The sequence below is a fragment of the Protopterus annectens genome, chromosome 3.part1, assembly GCF_019279795.1.
Source record: "Protopterus annectens isolate FY-2018-M chromosome 3.part1, PAN1.0, whole genome shotgun sequence".
NCBI classification, from domain to species: domain Eukaryota; kingdom Metazoa; phylum Chordata; order Ceratodontiformes; family Protopteridae; genus Protopterus; species Protopterus annectens.
In genome coordinates this window covers 509,237,510-509,259,339 of record NC_056732.1, presented here as the reverse complement: position 1 = coordinate 509,259,339, position 21,830 = coordinate 509,237,510, and the positions used below count along the sequence as shown (strand labels likewise).

General features: G+C 38.6%; 1 protein-coding gene across 2 annotated transcripts in view; it reads left to right on the top strand.

Moving 5' to 3' along the window:
- Window positions 1-501: 501 nt before the first annotated feature.
- CCN4 (cellular communication network factor 4) overlaps window positions 502-21,830 on the top strand; it is a 442,762-nt gene continuing 421,433 nt past the window's right edge. For both annotated transcript variants that reach the window (XM_044066943.1, XM_044066942.1), the window contains exon 1: window positions 502-1,078. Coding sequence is in view for 1 of the 2 variants with exons in the window: in XM_044066942.1 (XP_043922877.1) it covers window positions 1,031-1,078 (48 nt within the window). In the remaining variant the exon portion in view is untranslated. The remainder of the gene's footprint in view (window positions 1,079-21,830) is intronic.

The following is a 21,830-nucleotide window of genomic DNA, read 5'->3' as shown; positions in this document are numbered from 1 at the left end:
TGTCCTGCAAAAAATGTGAAAAAACGGCAAATGTCCTGAGATTTTAGGACAAAATTATTTTCTATATTTTATGTCATAGTTGCATAAAACAGTTATTCTGTATCTGAAACACCTAAATGTTATAAGAAACAGAATAAGGAACTAAAATGCTACAAGAATAGACTTTTATTCAGGCAAAAAAATGAAGTTCTGTCCTTTGTACTGGCCGTGGGTATTTTTGCCCTGCAAAATCTGATGTTTGTAGCATAGATGTTCCACTTTGGGCATTTGGAAAGGTGGCAACCCTAATCCACATTGTACAATATCGTTTACATAAGGTGTCTGGCGACCCAGTATAAACCTATCTGAACTATGTCCAACTAAAATAAACTAAAGCAGTAACTGCAACAACGTTACTGAATTTTTTTAAAAAAAAGTCATTCTAGTAACTGTTCTGGAAAAGCTATTAATGCACTCATTCCTTTCTTTCTTTACAAAACTGTGGCTTGTAGATACATTACAGATAAAACGTAAATAAAGCAGCTACGTTAAACAGTTTCAAAATGCTAATTTCAAACAAAAAGAAAGCACAGTTTTCACCATTAACCGTTCACAGTCCTAGGCTAGTATTGCCTTGAGCTCTGTATCGGCAATGCAGCTGGAATGCAGAGGTTAAATATTTGTTGGAACACATACTGTAAAAACAGAAAAGGCACATATTTCTTTTGTACCCTAAAGGGACACAGACAAAGAATTTCCCATTCAGTTGGGTCTTTACGAATGGATACACTCACTCTGCTTAGCTATGCAGGGAGTGTACTGAAGGTGGGAATTGAACAGCGCGTCGCCTGAATTAAAAATGCAAGGGGTCTGTCCTTCCTTCTGACGTCACATCTGTCTTTAATACAATCCAAGAGAGTAAAGGAAAAAGGTCAGATGAAACAATCCGAAAAACATCAGTTTAGGATTCCTACCAGCTCCCTCTGTGGTGGTGATTGTGTTTAAAAGCCTCCAAGTTTTGATTCAATGCATTTAATACTGGGTTCCAGTGATGTGGCGGTTCTTGCCCTGGACTGTAATGTTTGTCAGAATTCTGCAGGTGAGTTCACAGGGACTTTTCACCTTAAATAAAGGAATTGTTTCCAAACATTGCTACATAGTGCTGGTGGCGATCTTTGCAGTGATGTGCTGACAAAAAGAAGAGCTTAACAGAAAAAGGTGATCAGACGGTAGTGGGTGGGGTGAAGAAGGCATCCAGGTACTGTTCAAAAATTACAACACATGGAAGTACGTTAGCATCATATAAGCACAAGAATTTTTAATTTTCTGACTAGTTTAATGCAGCCGGGAATTGGTGTGTAGCTGTGGTGCAAAAGTCGGCAACCCTGCACTATTTGAACGGTAAAAGTTTTTCAGGTAGAGTGCGTTAGAAAGTGAAAAGGTTCAGAGAACGGCTGCTGATGAAGTGCTCTTTCGTGCAGGTCCTTCTGATGTCTGAGAGAAGAGTTACTTTCACACATGGAAGGGTCAGTTCGTATAAATGTGGCTTGGAATTGAATACAGACCGCCACAACAACACACGTGGCAACTGTTTGTATCAAGCTAAGTGGAAGCTGAAGGGTGAAACTCTTAGTGGAAGGCACTTTAGATAGCTGGAAAGTTTATGAAGTCATTTAGTTCTGTGGAAAGAATTCATTATGCACCACAAGCACGACCTTCAGCCGATGCGCTTGGCTTGACTTTTCATTTTAATACAACACAGCTTAGCTTTGTAGAATGCTAATTTGATTTTCCTAAGCTGGACAAATTCAGCAATTGTTTTGAAAACGATGCTTTAGCACTCTGACATGAATTTATTTAAATCTGTGTTTATGGCAGGTTGCGCAGGACTCCGGTTTGATTCTAGGCTGGAGTGTGGTGGTGCCATCTGCGCTTACTTTGCAAGTCCTCCCTTGAGTGTTCATTGGTTTGGTTTCCATTCCTAGCTTAAAAAGATTTGCCTCAGGTAGGTTATCGAAGTCCCTAATTCCTCTTACCTGCGAATGTGTCCTGCGACGGTGTTCCGTTCACAATTAATGTCTGCCGTGCCATGCTGTCCTTTGCTTACTGGGAAAGTGTCCTCCCGTTTCATAGTGACTACCTGTTACCTGACTTGGATAGTTGCGTCCTGCAATAAATGAATGAATAAATAAATACATTTAAATAACAAAGCACATACCTTAATAGTTTAACTGCCCACAGAAAGTTATAAGCAACTGTATTGCCTCTAAACTCCTTAAACTACCCGAAACACTACTCAAACTTACGTCTGTATTACACAACCGTTACTAGAAATAAAGGGATCATAAGCCAATTGTATTAAGTGAGGGTGCGGTGTATCCAACAAAAGCTCAGTTTTTATTAAGACAGGCTCCACTGCGATCTGAAAAGGTGGCAAACCTAGGTACTACAAAGTAATGAATGCTTCTGCACTGCCTCGTTCCGTTGGGAAAACATGCGTTTTACTTACGGAAACTAGGAATGTCATAATTTTCTTCATTAGTTACGCAACTCACTTATATTGTTCTAAGGAGCAAGCTTGTTAATTATGCGACAGATTTGGGCTACAGTAAGTGGCGTACAAGTGGAAATTAAACTATTTCTTAATGGCATGCAGCCATAAACCATACCGCCATCCGGTTGGTACAATATGGGGGTCTCATTTGTAATTCCAGCTGTTGCTACAAGTAATAGAGGGGCTCTTCAGCTGAGCTGAAGCCAGACGAGGGCGAATAGCTTGTGAAATGGGCTACTCACATATGCTGTGAGTTACTAACAATGCAGTAAGTGTTTGATGAGTCCTGACATGACAGTTACTGGAGTAAATACGTGTGGGCTTCTTGTTTGTTTATGTATTCATTCGTTCATTTACTTACTCATTTGTTGACTTTTGTCTGTCGGGAAAGTCCGGCTGGATATTTTTTTTCCGTTTTCAGCGGAGGCTCTCCGTAAATATAAGGACATAGATGAAAACTGTTGTAGTATAACTTGTTCCGAAAAGCAAGAAGTCGCTTGGGAATGCGATTGTCTCTTTTTGTAGCCTGCTGATAACTGGATGTGCGTTGCTATGGGTAAAGTGATGACGATAATGGTTATAGCTAACAAATGAAAAGGAGCACTGCAACTCAGACAGCGGGGATGTAAGCACAGTGCTTGCAGAAGGGCCCAAGCTGTCAGAAGAAAGCCGCACAGAGGCCAGTTATCACCATAATAAATAAGTTTTGTTTTCAGATCATTTGCCCTTTTGGGGCAGTGCTTCTTGGCAACTGTGCTGAAAGGAATTGTTGGAGAGGGGGCGACATCAGTATTTACGGAAGTTAAGTGATTGTGAAGATTACGAGTCCTCTAAATTTCCTTCCCCACAAAATTTTGTGATCCCAGAAGATAGTTGTATGACCATTGTGGGAATAAGAGCTCACCTACCAGTGGTAGGGTTACCACCTGTCCCACTTTGCGAGGGACAATCCCTCTTTGGGCAGTTGTGTCCTGCCAAAATATTGTAAAAATGGCAAATGTCCTGAGATTTTAGGACAAAGTTATTTCCTATATTTTATGTAATAGTTGCATAAAAACAGTTATTCTGTATCTGAAACACCTAAATGTTGTAGGAAACAGAATAAGTAACTAAAATGCTACAAGAATAAGCTTTTATTTAGGCAAAAAAGTGAAGTTCTGTCCTTTGTACTGGTCGTGGGTATGTTTTGGTCTGGAAAATCTGAAGTCTGTACCAAAAATGTCCCACTTTGGGGATTTGAAAAGGTGGCAACCCTTAACCAGTGGCTTGAGTTGGTCCCCGTATTGCACAAAGCATTTTGTCAAATTTGGCCTGGGTGTTGTGCGGGGCTCTAGTCCCCATGCCTCAGTAATATAACCGGTAAACTGATTTGGTTAGACTATTTTAGTTTATAACAACAATAAACATTGCTGTCGTATGTTTAAAAAAATTAAGGGCACAGATCATACTGAGGAATCATTTCTAGTTGCCCTCACTTCACTGGAATACAAATGATGAGAGCAAGTGGAAGCTGAGCTGTGGGTGTCTCTGTATATTATTTCTTATATTTTAATGTCTTTTCTGTAAAACATAATTAATTTTTTGGATGCTTGGATCTTAGTATTTTGTATTTTGTCTGGAGCAGCTTTGCTTCATTTGTATGTGCTTTGTGGTTATTCTGTAGCATTTTGATTGAGAGCCAAAGAAGGGGAAATTATTTCAAAGTGAAGAGGTATATCAGTTTAACTTTGCCACAAAGCTTAACTCAGACCATAAAGACACATAGAAACATAATGATGGGCCACTGTGTAGCACAGATGGAAGATTACACACTTTTCTTGTTCCAAATAATCAGGTGCTTCTGGCAATAAATGTAAATTTAAGATGTAAAGGAAGATTTTGACATGCTCAGTAAAATTAGTAAATGAATATCTTCAAACACTGGTTTGTGCTTAGCTACTGTGATATTGCCTACTGCAATAATTGAAAATTAAATTCCTATAGCACTATTTTTATACTGTGGAATCAGTTTATAATTGAAATATACACCAGTATCTTTATTGTAAGGTAATGTCAAATCTTTGGGGTATATGACTTGTAGCTTCATTTCATGCATCAATATGCACCTCAAGATGTGTTAATATCCTATGCTAAAGAACACCTTATTATGTGTTATTTAGTAATACCTCTCAACTGTACAATTTTTTCGTACAAAGTCCATTTTTTGCCTCATATTTTTAGTCTGTTTTTCATAAAGCTGTGGTTTCCTTGAGGGTTGAAGTCAGAAAAATAATGACAGACATTTGAGTTTCAGACTTCATACCCTTCAGAAAAGTCATGCTAATGCAAAACCTGTAAGTCTGTCAAAGTTTGTAAGATCAATATTTAAAAAATAACACTATTTTGGGGCCTTTGACTCCCATTCTTTATGGCTTTGTCCAGATTTCTTTCTCTAAGAGGTTGAGAGGTATGGTCAATGGACAAAAACAGATTTTTAAACCTGTTCAACAAAGTTCCTGTTTTGCAGTTGTAATATTCTGTATTAGACCACCTGAAAGTAGCACTCATATTGGAATCCTAATTGCACAGCATATTTGTCCATTCTTTCACTTCAGCAACTATGGATGCATATTTTCTGAATATTAATAATAGCTAAGTATCTTTTGGCACACTACCATGCAACCCAGCACCCCCACTCACTAGTTGTGCATCATTGGCATATATCTCAAAGGAAAAAGTTCTTAAGGGAAAACCCAACACCTGTCTGCCCAAAGGCCATGGTTTATCCAGTGACAGTGACACCAGCACAGTATGCTGGAGGTCCTGGGTTCAAGTCCTAAATGAGAACTACTATTATCCTTTCATTTTTGTGATTCTACCCGTGCCAAAGCAGAGAGCTTTTTCTGTACTTGTGCATGCATTTGTGTGTGTTTGTAATCTGACTTTCTTCCCCATGCCAAGGCTTCTTAGATGAAAGGATAATGCTCTTAAGTGAAAACTCAATACCTGTCCACCAAGAGGCTTTTGTTGCTCCAGTAGCAGTCAAACCAGCAAAATATTCTGGAGATCATGGGTTTGAGTCCAAATCAAGAACTGAGATTATCCTTTCACTTCTGTGATTCTAAAATTGCCTAAGCAGTGGACTTTCTGTGTGTGTGTGTGTTTACAATTTGAACTCACCATGCTGGGAGGTTGCCCAGTTAAAAGGAAAAGATTTTAAGGGAAAACTTTATACCTGTTTGTCCAGTGGTTCTTGTTGGTCCAGCAACACCTGCACAATATGCTGGTGGTCTTGGGTTCCGGTTTCAAATGAGAGCTGATATAATCTGTTCAGTTCTATGCATCTATCTGTCCAGAAACTCTTGCTGGGTTAAGGGCAATAATGTCATCGTGGAATGCTGGAAATGTTTTGTTCGAATCCTAAATGAGAGCTGATATTTTTTTTTCATATTATTGATTCTGACAATGCTTCAAAAGAATTCTTTCTCTGCATTTGTTTGTACTTTGACATATTTTTAGTACTTTTGCATATTAAATACACACATTGCAGCATTTAAAAATGATTTCATTCTCAGCCCAGAAAGATGTTTCATGACTCAAACCATAGTGTTATTCCTAAATGGTTATTATCCTCAAACCATTCCATTTATAAATATCATTACATCCACATTGGCTAAAATATATTCCTTCTCACATTAACTGTGCAGCACAATTACATTTAGACCTCCATTACAGTTTGCATATAGTATAGTACATACATTAAAATTATCTACAGGTTTAAATTGTGTGCCACCTTTCATAAAAACCGAAGTCACTACAGTACTGATGTTTCAATCTGATAAACTGCAACTAAAGTGCTGATATTGTAGTCCAGGGAACTGCAGTCAAGAGAGACAGACCCAAAAGTAATAATTAAAAGGCATACTTCAATAAAATGTTTTTTTAATGTAAGTACCTGATATAACTTAACTGAGAAAGAAAGATGGGGCTTCAAAAGTGTGGAGTTTGTCTTAACTGTAACATGACATAAAAAGATACACTACACATTGTCAAACCTTAAATGCAACAGAATGTAATATCCATATACCGTGTTAAAAATGCAGGTGTTATTATTGCATTCTGAGTGATGCATTGTTTTCAGCACTGTACAGCAGCAACCTAATATAATTCTAACACGCATGGTAATATTAACTTTTTTCTAAAGTAGTTCTTTAATTTTGTAATGTTCTTGTTTATTCGTACTACAGTTCATGAACTAAATTATGTATATATGTTCTTACACTACTGTGCATTATAAACAATGTTAAATGTTTGACACTTGTATTTATCTGTTTTTTAAACTATATGATTAATTGAATAATAGGAATAATATTCCCCATGATGTGCTTCATCATAAGCTGGTGTCATACCTCATATGTGGATGCTCGGCTTTCCCTCATGCCTCACAGTGCACTTGATGCATGATGATGCCTTTCTCCCATGCCTCACAGTGCAATTGATGCATGATGATGCCTTATAACAAAATTCACTGTTATATTTATTTAAATATACATGCCGTTGCATGTGCAAGACACCGACTGGGCTAAATGAACCACAAACATGCTCATGGTATTGCACACCACTGTATTTAAATTAGTTAAAGAAAACAAGTATTTTTATTTTACAGTTCATAAAATACAATGATTGCACTCTAATATGAAAAAGGACAACTTTGTTATGCATCTATCCGATGTCAAAAAGGTGTGTGCACACCTTTCTGAGCTGTTATGCTCTAGTATCATGGTAGTGCATACACAGCATCTACTACAGAACAGCACCAAAAGGTGTAAAACATTTTACATTGCCACATAAAAGGGCAGCTTTACATGTGTAACAGCTTTAAATCCATCAGAGGTACACTTTATTTTGCATTTCTGTGGGGCAATAATACATTTTTATTGCTTTCTCTCTATCAAGTAAGCAGTGCATCAGCATGTACTACAAAGAATTCTGAGCTGGTTTCCCCAATCATAACTACATGCTGTGTGCTCTTGACATGGATGTCAAGATTAATCTTTCAAGCTTTGCTTCACTCTGCTCTTGAATTTCATGGCATTCATATCATCAGCATATAACAAATTTGGTTATATTCAGAATCCTGATCATAACCTTTGATATTGCAAATGACCCATTATGTAACAGCAGCAAGCTATTGCAAGGATGTGGATCATGATCGTCTATGTTTCCTCACAAAGACGAACCCCAAGTGACCGGTGTTGAATCCAGGAGCAAGTATGTGTGACCATAATCCTGCTAAGTGTTGTCTCATTCTTATGTGAAACCATGATTATCTTGCGTGTTTATTTATTTATTTATTTACATTTGTTGACCGGGAGTGTCCGACTGAACATAGGTCCATTTTCAGCAGAGGCCCGGGGAGAAAACCTCTACAGTTAAAATATACAGACAGTAGTTACATTGGATTTACATAGCGATTAACAATTTGATTAACATAGCAATTAATTAATTTGTGTTGAAACTCCATTTGTTGTTTGAAATATTCAAGAGTTTAGTATTTAAACTGATTATATATTGGTATATGAACTGTTAAAGGACCATTACAGGCAAACAATGAAAAAACATATATTTTTTTATCTTGCCATGATTTACTGCACCTCCCAAAGTTGCCTGCAGCAAAATAAGTACTCATTCCTAATTTTATTTATTTTTTACTTTTGTCTGCCCTCATGGGGGCAGATGTGATTCCTTTGGAAAGCAAAATGTAATGCACAGACTGAGAACAAATAGCCCTACCATTTGTTGTCAGTTAGACTTCCATTCATTTAGAATGGAACACCTGAAAAAAACTGCCAAGTTTGAGAGTCTGCAGCTCATGTGTCATTGACTGGTGTATGCTGAGTTTTACAAATGCTGTTCCTATTGATGTACTACACATTCTCTGAAAGAAACTTGCAAAAGTGTCAACAAATTACTGAGATAAAAAGACTTTTAATTAGGAGCAGTTTTGCAAGTTTCAATTCCTGGCCAAGTTATTCCTCCCATCTCCCCCTCCTACATTTCCAGCTTGGGCAGATTCAACTTTTTAATCAGCTTTGTTGCATGACAATAGACATAAAAAAAAAACACAGTCTGATGTGCCACTAATACTGTTCCCTTGTATGTCTCTTCACTTCTGAATAGCATTTCCCAGTAATAAAAAAAAAAAAACAAAACAAAGTACACACATCAGTCCAGAGTTTGGGCCAATCTATTGCACAGTAAAATATTCAGTTTGTAATGCATTCCGGCTGCTGATGGTTATCTTTATATTGTTATTCTCTTATAGTATATAACCTGAACTTATGGTATTTAATGCCAAGCTTTACAACAGTTCTCAGTTTCTTAACAATGACCTCTCAAGCCTCTGATGTGAACCAGTACTTTATCAATATGCTGTAAATACATAGATTAATACAAATATTTGTGCACATATGACACATACAATAATACACATATACCATCATTAAAACAAGATACATTTATTTATTTTATTGCAGTTTGATTACCGGGGAAGTCCACTGGGCCAAGAAGAACCCATTTTCAGTGGAGGCCCGGGGAGAAAAGCTCCAAAGGCAGTACAACCAATACAATATTTAAGAAGAATATAAAAGATAATCCACACAGCAAGAAAACATAGTAAGACACTGCAAATTCAAATTTACAATAAAATGTACACACAGTAAGAACATTGTAAAAATGCATATTTACAATAGAATATAGACACAGTAAGAACATTGAAAATGCAAATTTACAATAGAATGTACACACTGAAAGAATTCACACAGAACACAGTAAAAGTTAAAAATTAGTAGAATTTTTTTTTTTTTTGCTAACTTTTCAATATTGTCATCCATACAGTGAAGTTAGAGCCTGCTAAAATCATAGCTAGAGTTCAAGTGTACAAAGGTGCAGGAGTACAAGGGCTTAATCTAGGGGAACCTTGGGATTAAGTAGGGTGAAAGCAAGAACATTTCCATTTTGAGGATAGGTGTAAGAAAAGTTGGGTTTTGAAGTAATCTGTGTTAGGTATGGTTCTAAGAGAAGGAGGGTGAGAGTTCCATTTCCTACCTAGAGAGAAGGATAGTAGTTGTTGGCCAGCGGGATGTTTAGGTCTGGGGATGGAGATTAGATTTTGGTGTTCAGATCTTAGAGATCGGTTGGGAATGTAAGGGGGAGGATGTTGGATAAAGCAGGGCATTTTTCTGGGTAGAATATTAATTTATGAGTGGTTGTTAGTTGGAGATAGTCAAGGTAGTTTGGGAGTTCTGGCCAGTTTAAAGATTGAAGGGAGAGGCAATGGTGGGTTGAGTTTTTGGATTTGATGGCGAATTTCGAGATTTTATTATAGCAAGCTTCAAGTTTAGAGGAAAGGGAGGCAGACAGATTAGTTCGGAGAGGGGCTCCATAAAGTAGAGATGGTAGGAGGAAGCAGGTAGCTAAGGTTTGCCTGGAGGATTTGGAAAGAAATAGATTATTCCTATAGAGCATGCCTAGTTTTTGGTGGGTTTTTTTTATGTTTTGTTGAATGTGGAGGTCAAATTTAAGACGTTCGTCTATGGTTATGCCAAGGAGTTTGGCATAGGGGACCACTTCAATAGGAGTGTTAGATTGGCTGAGGATGTTGAAATAGTTTTTGTCCAAGGAAGAAATTTTGGAAGGGAGGAAAATTAGTATTTTGGATTTATTGGAGTTGAAGGAGAGATGGTTTTGCTGCATCCAGTTTTCTGTAATGGAAAAAGCTGTTTGAGTTTTAGAGAGAAGTTCAGCAAAGTTGGGGGCGGCACAGACTAAGGTAGAGTCATCAGCATATTGGATGACTGTAGTGTCAGGGAGAGCAGTGTGAAGGTTGTTTATGAAGATGTTGAACAGTATGGGGACGAGAATGGATCCCTGAGGAATGCCAGTAGGAGTAGGTAAGAAGGAGGAGGTAGAGTTCTTCCATCTGACAGCCTGGGATCTGTCAGAGAGGTAACTGGAGAACCAGGGAAGAGTATTAGTGGAAAGATTAAGGTTGGAGAGGTGGAAGAGTAGGTGTGAATGGGAGATGGTATCAAAGGGTTTAGAAAGGTCTAGCAGAACAGTGGATACTAGAAGTCCGGAATCTCTGGCTTGATTAACTGTTTCTAAGAAGGAAAGTGGGGCAGTTATGGTGCTGTGGCCTGGACGGAAACCGTGTTGGGTGGGTGTAAGTAGCTGATTCTCTGTTAAGTAGGGTAAGAGTTGGCAGTGGACACATTTCTCCAGAATTTTGGATATAGGAGAGAGTAGGGCTGTAAGGCGGAAGTTAGAAATGGAGTTGTTTTTACCTCCTTTATGAAGTGGTAGAATGTAGGCAGAATGCCAGAGTTTGGGAACGTAAGACTCTTGTAAGGATCTGTTAATCAGGATGCTAATTGGAAGAGCTATTCCTTCGGCTGCATGTTTGAGGAAGGAGGGGGGAATGTTGTCAGGGGCGTTGGAACAAGGTTTTAGTTTGGTTAAGAGCTTTTTTATGAAAGTTGTGGAAACTGGTTTGAGTTGAAACATAGGGTGACAGTCATTAGGAGAGTTTAGGAAGTTGGAAGGGTTGTTGTCAGGGAATGATTTGGTTAGTTTGGCTATAGAGTCAGTAAAAAAAGTGTTGAAGAGTGAGCTTAGTTCATTGTCAGTTAAACTAGGGTCAGGGCAGGGGTTATTTTGTGACCCAGGATGGAGAAGAGAGTTAACAGATTTCCAGAATTGTTTGGGGTTGTTAAGATTAGTAGACTGAAGTTTGTTGTAGTAGTTTTTTTTGTCTCTGATGATTAGTTTTTTTTACTTGGTTGTGGAGTTGGGTATATTGGAGCATGGCAGAAGGCTGTTTGCTTTTCTGATAAAGCTTCCAAGATTTGTCTCTGAGTGGCATGGTTTGTTTAGTCTCTTTGTTCAGCCAAGGAGCAGAATTGGCTTTGATTCATTTATTTCTAAGGGGCTAGAGAGTTAAGAGTATTTAGGAAGATGGAGTTAAAATGTTCTATGGCATTGTCGAGAGACAGAGTTTGAAGGATTTGCCAGATGATTTCTTGGAATATGTTGGAGAAGATTGTGGGATTGAAGTTGCTAAGGTTACGAGTTTGGATATAATGATGTAGGAATTGAGAGGGGTTAGCTGAGCGATGAATGAAGGCAGGTAGATGGTCACTAAAGGAGTCAGGGATAGTTCCTGATAGAGAGATTTTGTTTGTATGGGAGACTAAAATCCAATCTATGATGGAGCCAGCGGGGTGGTTTTTGTTAGGCCTGGTTGTAGAATGGATTAATTGAGAGAAGTTGAAAAGGTTGATAGCTAGGGTGGTGGAAGGTGTGTTGATTTTGTTCCAATCAATGTTGACGTCGCCTAGAATAAATGTTTCATATTTTATTTCAGATGAGGCCCAGTGGAGAATATTCTCTAGGGTAGAGATGTTGTCGCCAGGGGAGATGTATAAAGAAATTAAGCAGATATTTTTATGTTTATTGAGTTGGAGCAGACAAGCAGTTATTTCAGTATTTTTTAATAGAGGGGTTGAGATTTGCAGGGGGATTATGGAGAGAAGGTTAGAGTAGATAATAGCAGAGCCTCCACCTTTTTTGTTTAATCGGTAACTCCTGAGGATGTTGAAACCTGGAGAAACGATTTCAGAGTCAGAGATATGGGGTTTTAGCCAGGTCTTGGAGATGGCTAAGATGTCAGGTTGGTTGTGGTTAATCCAGGCGTGAACATGGTGAAGTTTGTTGTTAAGGCTTTGGGCATTGATAGTGAAGACCTTGAGGGTGCTAGGAGAGGTCTTAGGAGTAGAAGGAGTGGGAGGGAGAGGTGTATTTGAAGTGGGGGAGGAGGGGGAAGGAGTTGCTTATACTGAGGCAGGGGCCAGGGTTAGGGTGAATGTCTCCAGATAAGGCTAGGAAATTATATGAGAAAACTTTAAGTCTTCTAAGTTTGGAGAATAAGAAGTTGTTTGGGGTTGGTGGAATGTAAGAGAGAGGCTTTTTGTAGAGGAGGAGAGTATTTTGGGATGGAAGAGGTGTAGTAGGTTTATTGGGATAAGGCAGGGGGAAATGGAGTGGAAGTGAGTGAGTGAAGGAGGATGTGGGTGGGAGAAAGTGAGGGTGTGAGTAGTAGCCAGGTAAGGGTGAGTTATTGAGCAGTAAGAAGTAGTGTGATAGAGAGGAAGAAGGAAAATGAGAAGAGAGAAGGGAAGTCTGAGGGAACTGAGAGCTTGGGAGTACATGTTAGAATGGGTGGGGTAAGGGATGAAGAAAAGATGTAGTTGGAATAGTGTGAGTTAGCAGAGAATGAGAAAGGAGTGGAAGGAAGATATCAAGTAGGAGAGGAGAGTGTAGGGTTAAGTGTAGTGAGAAGTGGGAGTGGTGAGAGAGGTTGGAGAAATGAAAGGAGGGTTTAGATTGGTTAATTAAAGTAGGAATTGGTGGAGGAGGGAAAGAGTCTGATTGGTGGAAAACAATGTAGGGTGGAGTTGGTGATGTATAAATGTGGATGTGCTGGGGGCAGGTGGCATTTGGGGGCAGGGTAGGGAAGCGGAGTGAGCCCGAAGGGCGAACAGAGTGGGAAGAGCCAGAGGAGGTGAAAAATGCAGAAGACAATCAGTAAAGAGAGAGTATTTAGAAGGTAAGTTTAACAAGTTTATCAGAGTTGTGAAGGTAAGGAATGTAAGAGAAGGAGAGGAGGGAGGGTACTGAGATGAGCAGAGAATTTGGGTTAGAGGGTAGAATGCTAAGGAGAAGGACAGAGGGAGAAGGAAGAGACTTCAGTCAGGGAGTAGAGGAGGGCTGAGTAAAGGAAAGGAAGGCTGAGAGTTCTGGGCAGTAGAGAGGGGGAGAGCAGAGGAATGGAGGTAGAGGTCTGTAGAAGGGGAGATACGGAAGGAGAGGGAAACAAATAGTGGGTACAGTAGGAGGTAGAGGAGCGCCACCTAGTGGACAGACCGACTGGAGTAGTAAATGCAATATAAATCAATATAGTTATGCTTTCTAGTTTATGACCCTGTCTATGTAAACTTCTTTTTGAATTTATGTTCAAGCAATTGTATATTTGTTGTATATTATCTTGTTTAATTGTTTCTCAATATTCTAACCAATGTATGCTGCATCAGTTGTAAAACTCTGATTTTACTCCTTTTATATGTTCTATGCTCTTTGTACAAAATAGCTATGTTTGTATAATTTATTTTTTATTATTTTTTATAATGGTTTACTATGTATCTGGAGCTTTTCTTCCCCAGCCTCCGCTGAAAACGGTCACCTTGTGTCCAGTCAGACTAACCTGGCAAACAAATGGAAAATAAATAAAAAATAAAATATACTAAGAAAATCGATCAATATACCAAGGAAAATCCAAAACTTAAGAAAAAAAACACAGAAGGAAGGAAAATGTTTCCTTGATGCTGTCATGAAAATCCCACTCACTTATTCAGATATTATTAGACTAAATACAATATTATGTAGCATTGAAATGTGCTGACATTATAAGGGTGATAGTTCATTATTTACTCATAAAGCAAATGTCAGAGTGGGCAAGTTCAAATAGTGGATAAAGAGGAGGAGAGGAAGAGAAGAAAGAGAGAGGAAAAAGTATTTGTTAAAAGTAATAATTAGGGTAGATATGAGAGGCAGGGGAAAAAATGAATAAAAGTAACATTACAATTAAGAGAAACGAAACCAAGGAAAAGAAGAAATAACATGAACAACAAGATTTGCAGCTGCAGACTGACAAGTGGATTGGTAGCAGGTGTCATAAAACTGGGTCTGGAGAAAAGTTTGGTGACATTGAACAAACAGATTTGTCCACATTAACCATGTATCATTGTGTGTGTGCGTGTGTGTGTGTGTGTGTGTGTGTGTGTGTGTGTGTGTGTGTGTGTGTGTGTGTGTGTGTGTGTGTGTGGTATAAAAGAACTATAAAGCAAATCTGCACCGATACCTGCTTGCTGCCCTGCTGGGGGAGACACTTGTGTAAGTCAGTGGACTGGCTCCAGTAGGAAGGGATGAAAGCATACCTCTCAATATCATAGAACAAGAAATCTGGACAAGGCCATAAATAATGGCAGAGAAATGCCCCCAAATAGGGGCAATTTATAAATGTTGCTCTTACAGACTTAGAAAGTTGATAAACAGGTTTTGCATTAGAGTGAATTTTCTTAAGGATATGAAGTCTGAAAATCAAATGCCTGTCATAATTTTCTGTCTTCAGTGTTCAATGATTTGTCAGAAAACTGCAATGTTATGAAAAACAGACAAAAATCTGGACTTTCTGCAAAAATCTGTACTGTTGAGAAATGTGGATGGGAGTCCTGAACCAACACCCATCAATCGTTTTCATTTGTTTGCCAAAGCCATTACAGCAGTGTTTCGCAGAGAGGTGGGAAAAGCCTTAAATTTGACTGGTATGTTGTGTGAGTGTGGGTAGCTGTGTTTGTGGAAGGTGGAGGTGTGCCTTTGTAAGTGTGGAGAGAATATTATCCATTATGAAATGGAGAGATTAAGAGTAAAATTGTGCTCAGTGAAGTCCCTAGCAGTTTCATCACTGCTTGATTCAGACATATACATTCATATACATTCCCCTGTGTTTGTCAGTACTATGTTTGAGTGCATTGTTTTGGAGTATGGTATCACTGCTACAGCTGGTGGTACTCGTTCAATACAAGTATCTGCTTTGGAAGTTTTCTCCAGGAGTCTGTTGCTGATAGGATGAGAAACATGCTACAAGTATACAACTAAGACAAACTACATAAAGCAATAGTAAGAAAAAGTACTAGGTCACATTAGTGGCTTGGGAGATCATTGTTAAGAAACTGAGAACTGTTGTAAAATTTATCATTAAATACCATAAGTTCAGGTTATGCTATAAGAGAATAACTATGTAAAGATAACCATGTCAGCAGCCAATATGCATTACAAGTTTAATATTTTACTGTGCACATTTAAAAAAAATGGATAGATTGATCTATTGGACTGATGTGTGTGTTGTGTGTTTTTTGTTTTGTCTTTTGTTTTTTTGGTGTGTTTTTTATTCCTGGGAAATGCTATTCAGAAGTGAAGAGACATACAAGGGAACAGATTTAGTGGCACACCAGGCTGTGATTTTTTGATGTCTGTTGTCATGCAAAGCTAACTAAATAGTTGAATCTAGCCAAGCTGGAATTGAGACTGTAGCCCACTGAAGGAGTGGAGATGGGAGGAGTAACCTGGCCAGGAATTGAAACTTACAAAACTGCTCCTTGTGAAAAGTTTTTTTTTATCAAAGTAATTTGTTGACACTTTTGCAAGTTTCTTTCAGAGAATGTGTAGTACATCAGTAGGAACAACATTTGTAAAACTCAGTGCAGACCAGTCAATGACACATGAGCTGCAGACTCTCAAACTTGGCAGTTTTTTCCAGGTTGGAAGTCTAGTCCGACAACAAATGGTAGGGCTATTTATTCTCACAATCTATGCATTATGGGACATATTTAGCTTTCCAAAGGAATCATGATGTCTGCCCCATGAGGGCAGACGAGTAAAAACAAAATACAATTAGGAATGAGTACTTATTTTGCTGCAGGCAGCTTTGGGAGGTGCAGTAAATCATGGCAAGATAAAAAAATATATGTTTTCTTCATCATTTGCCCATAGTGGTCCTTTAATTTTTGAAAGGAGGGCTGGTCTTAGGCCAGTTGGACCAATTTGGCCCAATAGGGCCCCACTCCCGCAGGGGGTCCTGGGCTTGGGTATGACAAGGTCATTACTTCAAAACTTCAAAACTTTATTAAAAGCGCACCTAAAAACATGCTGGCTATGCCCTTGCAACTCCCACTCTAATATCATCCACCCCATCCAGCTACTACCTTTCTTTCACCTCCAGTAACTACCTTGATGATAGCAAGCTCAAATGCTCATAAGCCTAGTACTTATTATACAGCAGGAACTTCTCATTGTTACATTTGTTATGTACTTCACAGATAAAGATTCTAGTTGTCTACTGATGTACTATGTTCTTCATCTGTAAATATGTTGTAAGTAATTTCTATGTTAAATTGTTAATCGCTATGTAATCCAATGTAACTACTGTCTGTTTTTTTACTGTGGAGCTTTTCTCCCCAGGCCTCCGCTGAAAATGGACCCACGTCCAGTCGGACACTCCCGGTCAACAAATTTAAATAAATAAATAAAAATAAATAAATTATGCCTTACATAAACCAGTGATTTGCCTAAGAGATACCACAGCAGAACTTTTAAGGAATTTTCATACTGGTAGTCTTGCTCCTATAGTCAGTAGAGAGTTACGTCCTCATTAGTGTAGTGGATAACATCTCCCATCATGCATTCCACTATTGACTAGTCCAGTATTATTAGTACCTGCAGCTTCATGCCTCCTGTATATACGGCTCACACTGTTAGCTGATTGCACTCCGATAGCAGTCAATTGCTGTTGCTGAGTGGTCAACAGGGTTTTCAACCCAAAGCTGGTTGGATTAACCATCTGAGTTTGTGGATCACTCTAGTTACTATATAAGAATATAAAACCGTAGTTATTTTGAACACTGATACACAGCTACTGTTTTATTATGCCTCACTTGCTGACATGGAGTGGTCGTTAATGGAAAAAAAATGGAGTAATTGGAATAGTCAGTCTCAGCATGAAAACAAATGCTAGTAAGCATAAAAAAATGCAGATACTGTGATGAGAGGTGACTTTGATTGCTAAGACATGTGACATAATGTTACCAATTCAGTAGTATGCAGTTACAGATAAAAGTAAATAATCCCAGACAGGTGAGATCTGAGGTGTACCTGCTGAGTGGTGGAAGGCAGGGGTGGATAAAAAGTGATTCACATTGCTGAAAGTGTTTAAACCAGTAACACAGCAGAAACAAGGAAATAAGAATAAACTTTAGTCAACATAAATGTGATAGTGTTAATGTAAAAGCAAGCATGAAAAAGTATAAATAAGGAAAGGTATGTAGCCTAAGTGAACACAGTCAAGTAGCTGTGATACCAGAATTCAGTCAGTAAAATAGGTAAAAACAGTACCTGTACACTGTCATAACACCAGATAGTTATGTTTCTGTAGAGAAAATAATGTACAATATCCAATATGTACAATTGCTGGGCATGGAGTGTGAAGGAAAGTAAGTCATGTCTCAAATGAGAGGAAGGCAGGAAAGGACTGAGGCAGAAAAAAATAAAATATAATAAAAAAATATGGGGAGACTAAGGGGAACAAAAGGATCTATCTTCTCTCCAGGTTCAGGAGATACGCACAATACTACAGACATTTGAGACCATGTTTACTGGTAAGTCATGGTGCATTCATCTGATGCCACACCATGATAACAAAGGACCTCAGTGGCCCATCAAACTGGCCACTTACAGTGTGCCTGAGTAAGTTAGGCAGACCCTGAGAGAGGCATTAACTACAAGAGATGTTGGATTGTGTGTGTGTGTGGGGGGGGGGGGGGGTAATCAAGGAGTCCAGTAGTTTCCTTCTGTTTTAACATGTCTTATGATAAAAGATAAGCTAATAAATATGTTGTTTTATTTTAATACGCATGAGGTGAGGTGTTCAATAGGGACCAGATGAAGGACCCCATCAAAATGGTCCAAATGGGACCAGAAGAAGGACCTCATCAAAATGGTCCAAACTGGACCTCACCAGTTCTAAGACCAGCCCTGTTTGAAAGATTCAAGAGTTTAATATGTAAACTGATTACATACTAGTATATGGGCTGTTAATGCTTTAATGGTTCAGGAGTTCAATATTTAAACTGATTACATACTGTTCTGTAAGCTTAGGTCATGACTGTAAATGTTCAGTAGGCCACTTCACCTGCCACATCATCAAATAGTAAATAAATAAACAGAAGCAAAAGCCTGAATTTTCCAATATGTGTATGTTGACAGTAGTTTTGGGGGTTGGAGTGTAAGGCTCGGGGAGTCTGATCTAAACTGAATAGTTGGAGATTTGGAGATTCCTGGTATAAGAAGGCTGACAAGGGAAAACACACTAATTTTAGTAGTCTGAATATAAGTGAAGTCATAAGTTGTTAGCAGACATTTAGCTTTTGCTATCATAAAGCAATAGTGCCCTCCTTTGGGGGAATAAGATGCTGCATTCACGTACACACACGCATGTGCACCCACACGCACGTGTGTGTGTGTGTGTGTGTGTTTATATATATATATATATATATATATATATATATAGATATATATATAAATTATAAAATTATATTTTATATATTATATATATATATATATACACACACACACACACACACACACACACACATATATGAGTCCCTCTTTGAACAATACTTTGGTTGACATTTGTTTAATTGACACAGTTTAGTTGACTAAACAGATGGTCGACAGGAGTGTGCGATCAACAATCCCCGAGTAGGGGAATATACCCTTTTCCCCGAGGATTGTGTGACCTTGGAGTTACAGTATATAATTAGTAGGGGGTGTGGGAGCACAGCCACCCAGAGGAGAAGTGCAGGTGGGCTTGCCTTCCTGCAAAAAAAGATGCTTTCTTTTCAATTTTGCATGTGCCAAGATTAATTCTCTTCACATTCATAGTAGCATGTCAACATGCATAATGTCAATCAATTTGATTTTCTCATTATGCATGTCGGCATAAGTAGTGTTCAGTTAATTTAAGCAAATCCACATATAGATGTACATATATATGCTGGCTGCTTGGAATGCAGGACTAATTTAAGTAGATACACATATATATATATATATATATATATATATATATATATATATATGCTGGTTACTTGGAATGCAGGGAAGTTTAGCCTTCATGTGTTGTAGTTGTGTTAGGAGAATTATTTTATCAGTTCCACTCCTGCTGTCTTCTGATAGAAAGTGTGGATTTTTGTGAATTAGAAGAACAGCTTGGTAATTTTGACCATATAAAATGAACTTATCAACAAAGTTGAAGGTGAGCACAAGAATTTGACTTTACTGTTTAAAAGTGACTTTTGTGTATCGAAATTGAACAACATGTTGAAACAACTAATGTTCTATAGCAACAAGCTAGAACAAACTAAGCTTAGGAAGCTTAAACGGGACTGTAGTGATTTCCAAACCGGCCACATTTTTATGTGGCCGAGGTTTAATGAAGCGGTTGCTCCAGGCGAAGTTAATGAGCAGACCAATGTAGCTCCTAATGGTACAACCAGTACGACTAGCCGAACTGAGTCAGTGAGTAGTGTTTCTAACAGTGTTTCTTCCACCTTTACTCAATCTGAGGTGGATATTGCTCTGTCGACTTCTTCAATACCTTGCAATCAGCAGGGCTTAAAAATAGTAACGGGAGGAGTGAGACCTAAGGATGGTGTACATCAATTGAATATTGCCCCAGAAGCAGCGACTGCTTTAAACTTCCCGCTTCCTTACAAACATCGGGCGCAGGCGCGCTCGACAAGCAGGGGAAGGGGCAAACGCAAGTTGTCGGGCGAGAACAGGGATACCAGGAAGAAGAAGTATTGAATACGTTATTTTTCAACATGTCATCTCGAGCCTTAACTGAAACAGAATGCTCAGTACTGAATAGGGGGCTTTCTTTCATTCCCTCTAGAGGGAGTGAATTATCCAATACTCTTATCATGCTCCGTAAATTTACCAGAAAAGTGGCCCTCAAACTCCTATATAAAGATTCTAGTAATGATGAATATACTTACAATGCTACAGCTTTAAAAAGAAAGAGTACTTTTGTGCCACCTCTACCAGGCTCTATTGAATGTTTTCAACGAGCCTGTGAACATGATTGTTATATTTATTACAGAGAGAAGCGACACAGAAGACTATTTGTGAACTTGAATAATGCACAGAAACATGGCTTGGATTCATTATGTAATGATGACAGTCTGGTGTTTAGACCGGCTGACAAAGGGGGGGGTGTTGTAATAATGGATGCTGACTTCTATAATGATTTGATGAAAGAAATGCTAGAGGATGATATAGCCTATTCCCTAATAAGCAGAATAGAAGTTGCCTCGATTATTAGAAGCGTTCATGATACATTATATGATCTCTTAATGTCTAGATGTGTTGACAAGTGTTTATATGAGTTTCTTGATATTGAGGCCCCGTTGATTCCTATAATTAAAGGGCTACCCAAGATACATAAAGGGGTATATCCCCCCGCCCTTGCGACCAATAGTATCTGGAAAACTTTGGGTTACTGAGCATGCCTCTCAGTATGTACAATCTAAGTTAGGCCCATTAGTAGGAATGGTACCCACCATTTTAAAAAATTCATTTAAATTGTTGGAAGATCTTAAAGATGCTTCCCTGCTTGAAAATATGAAGTTAGATACCCTAATGGTCACATTGGATATAAAGAGCTTGTTTACTAGCATACCCAACGAATTTGGTATTGAGGCTGTTAGGGCTATTTATTCTCACAATCTATGCATTATGGGACATATTTAGCTTTCCAAAGGAATCACGATGTCTGCCCCATGAGGGCAGACGAGTAAAAACAAAATACAATTAGGAATGAGTACTTATTTTGCTGCAGGCAGCTTTGGGAGGTGCAGTAAATCATGGCAAGATAAAAAAATATATGTTTTCTTCATCATTTGCCCGTAGTGGTCCTTTAATTTTTGAAAGGAGGGCTGGTCTTAGGCCAGTTGGACCAATTTGGCCCAGTAGGGCCCCACTCCCTCAGGGGGTCCTGGGCTTGGGTATGACAAAGTCATTATGCCTTACATAAACCAGTGATTTGCCTAAGAGATACCACAGCAGAACTTTTAAGGAATTTTCATACTGGTAGTCTTGCTCCTATAGTCAGTAGAGAGTTACGTCCTCATTAGTGTAGTGGACAACATCTCCCATCATGCATTCCACTATTGACTAGTCCAGTATTATTAGTACCTGCAGCTTCATGCCTCCCATACGGCTCACACTGTTAGCTGATTGCACTCCGATAGCAGTCAATTGCTGTTGCTGAGTGGTCAACAGGGTTTTCAACCCAAAGCTGGTTGGATTAACCATCTGAGTTTGTGGATCACTGTAGTTACTATATAAGAATATAAAACCATAGTTATTTTGAACACTGATAGACAGCTACTGTTTTATTATGCCTCACTTGCTGACATGGAGTGGTGGTTAATGGAAAAAAATTGGAGTAATTGGAATAGTCAGTCTCAGCATGAAAACAAATGCTAGTAAGCATAAAAAAATGCAGATACTGTGATGAGAGGTGACTTTGATTGCTAAGACTTGTGACATAATGTTACCAATTCAGTAGTATGCAGTTACAGATAAA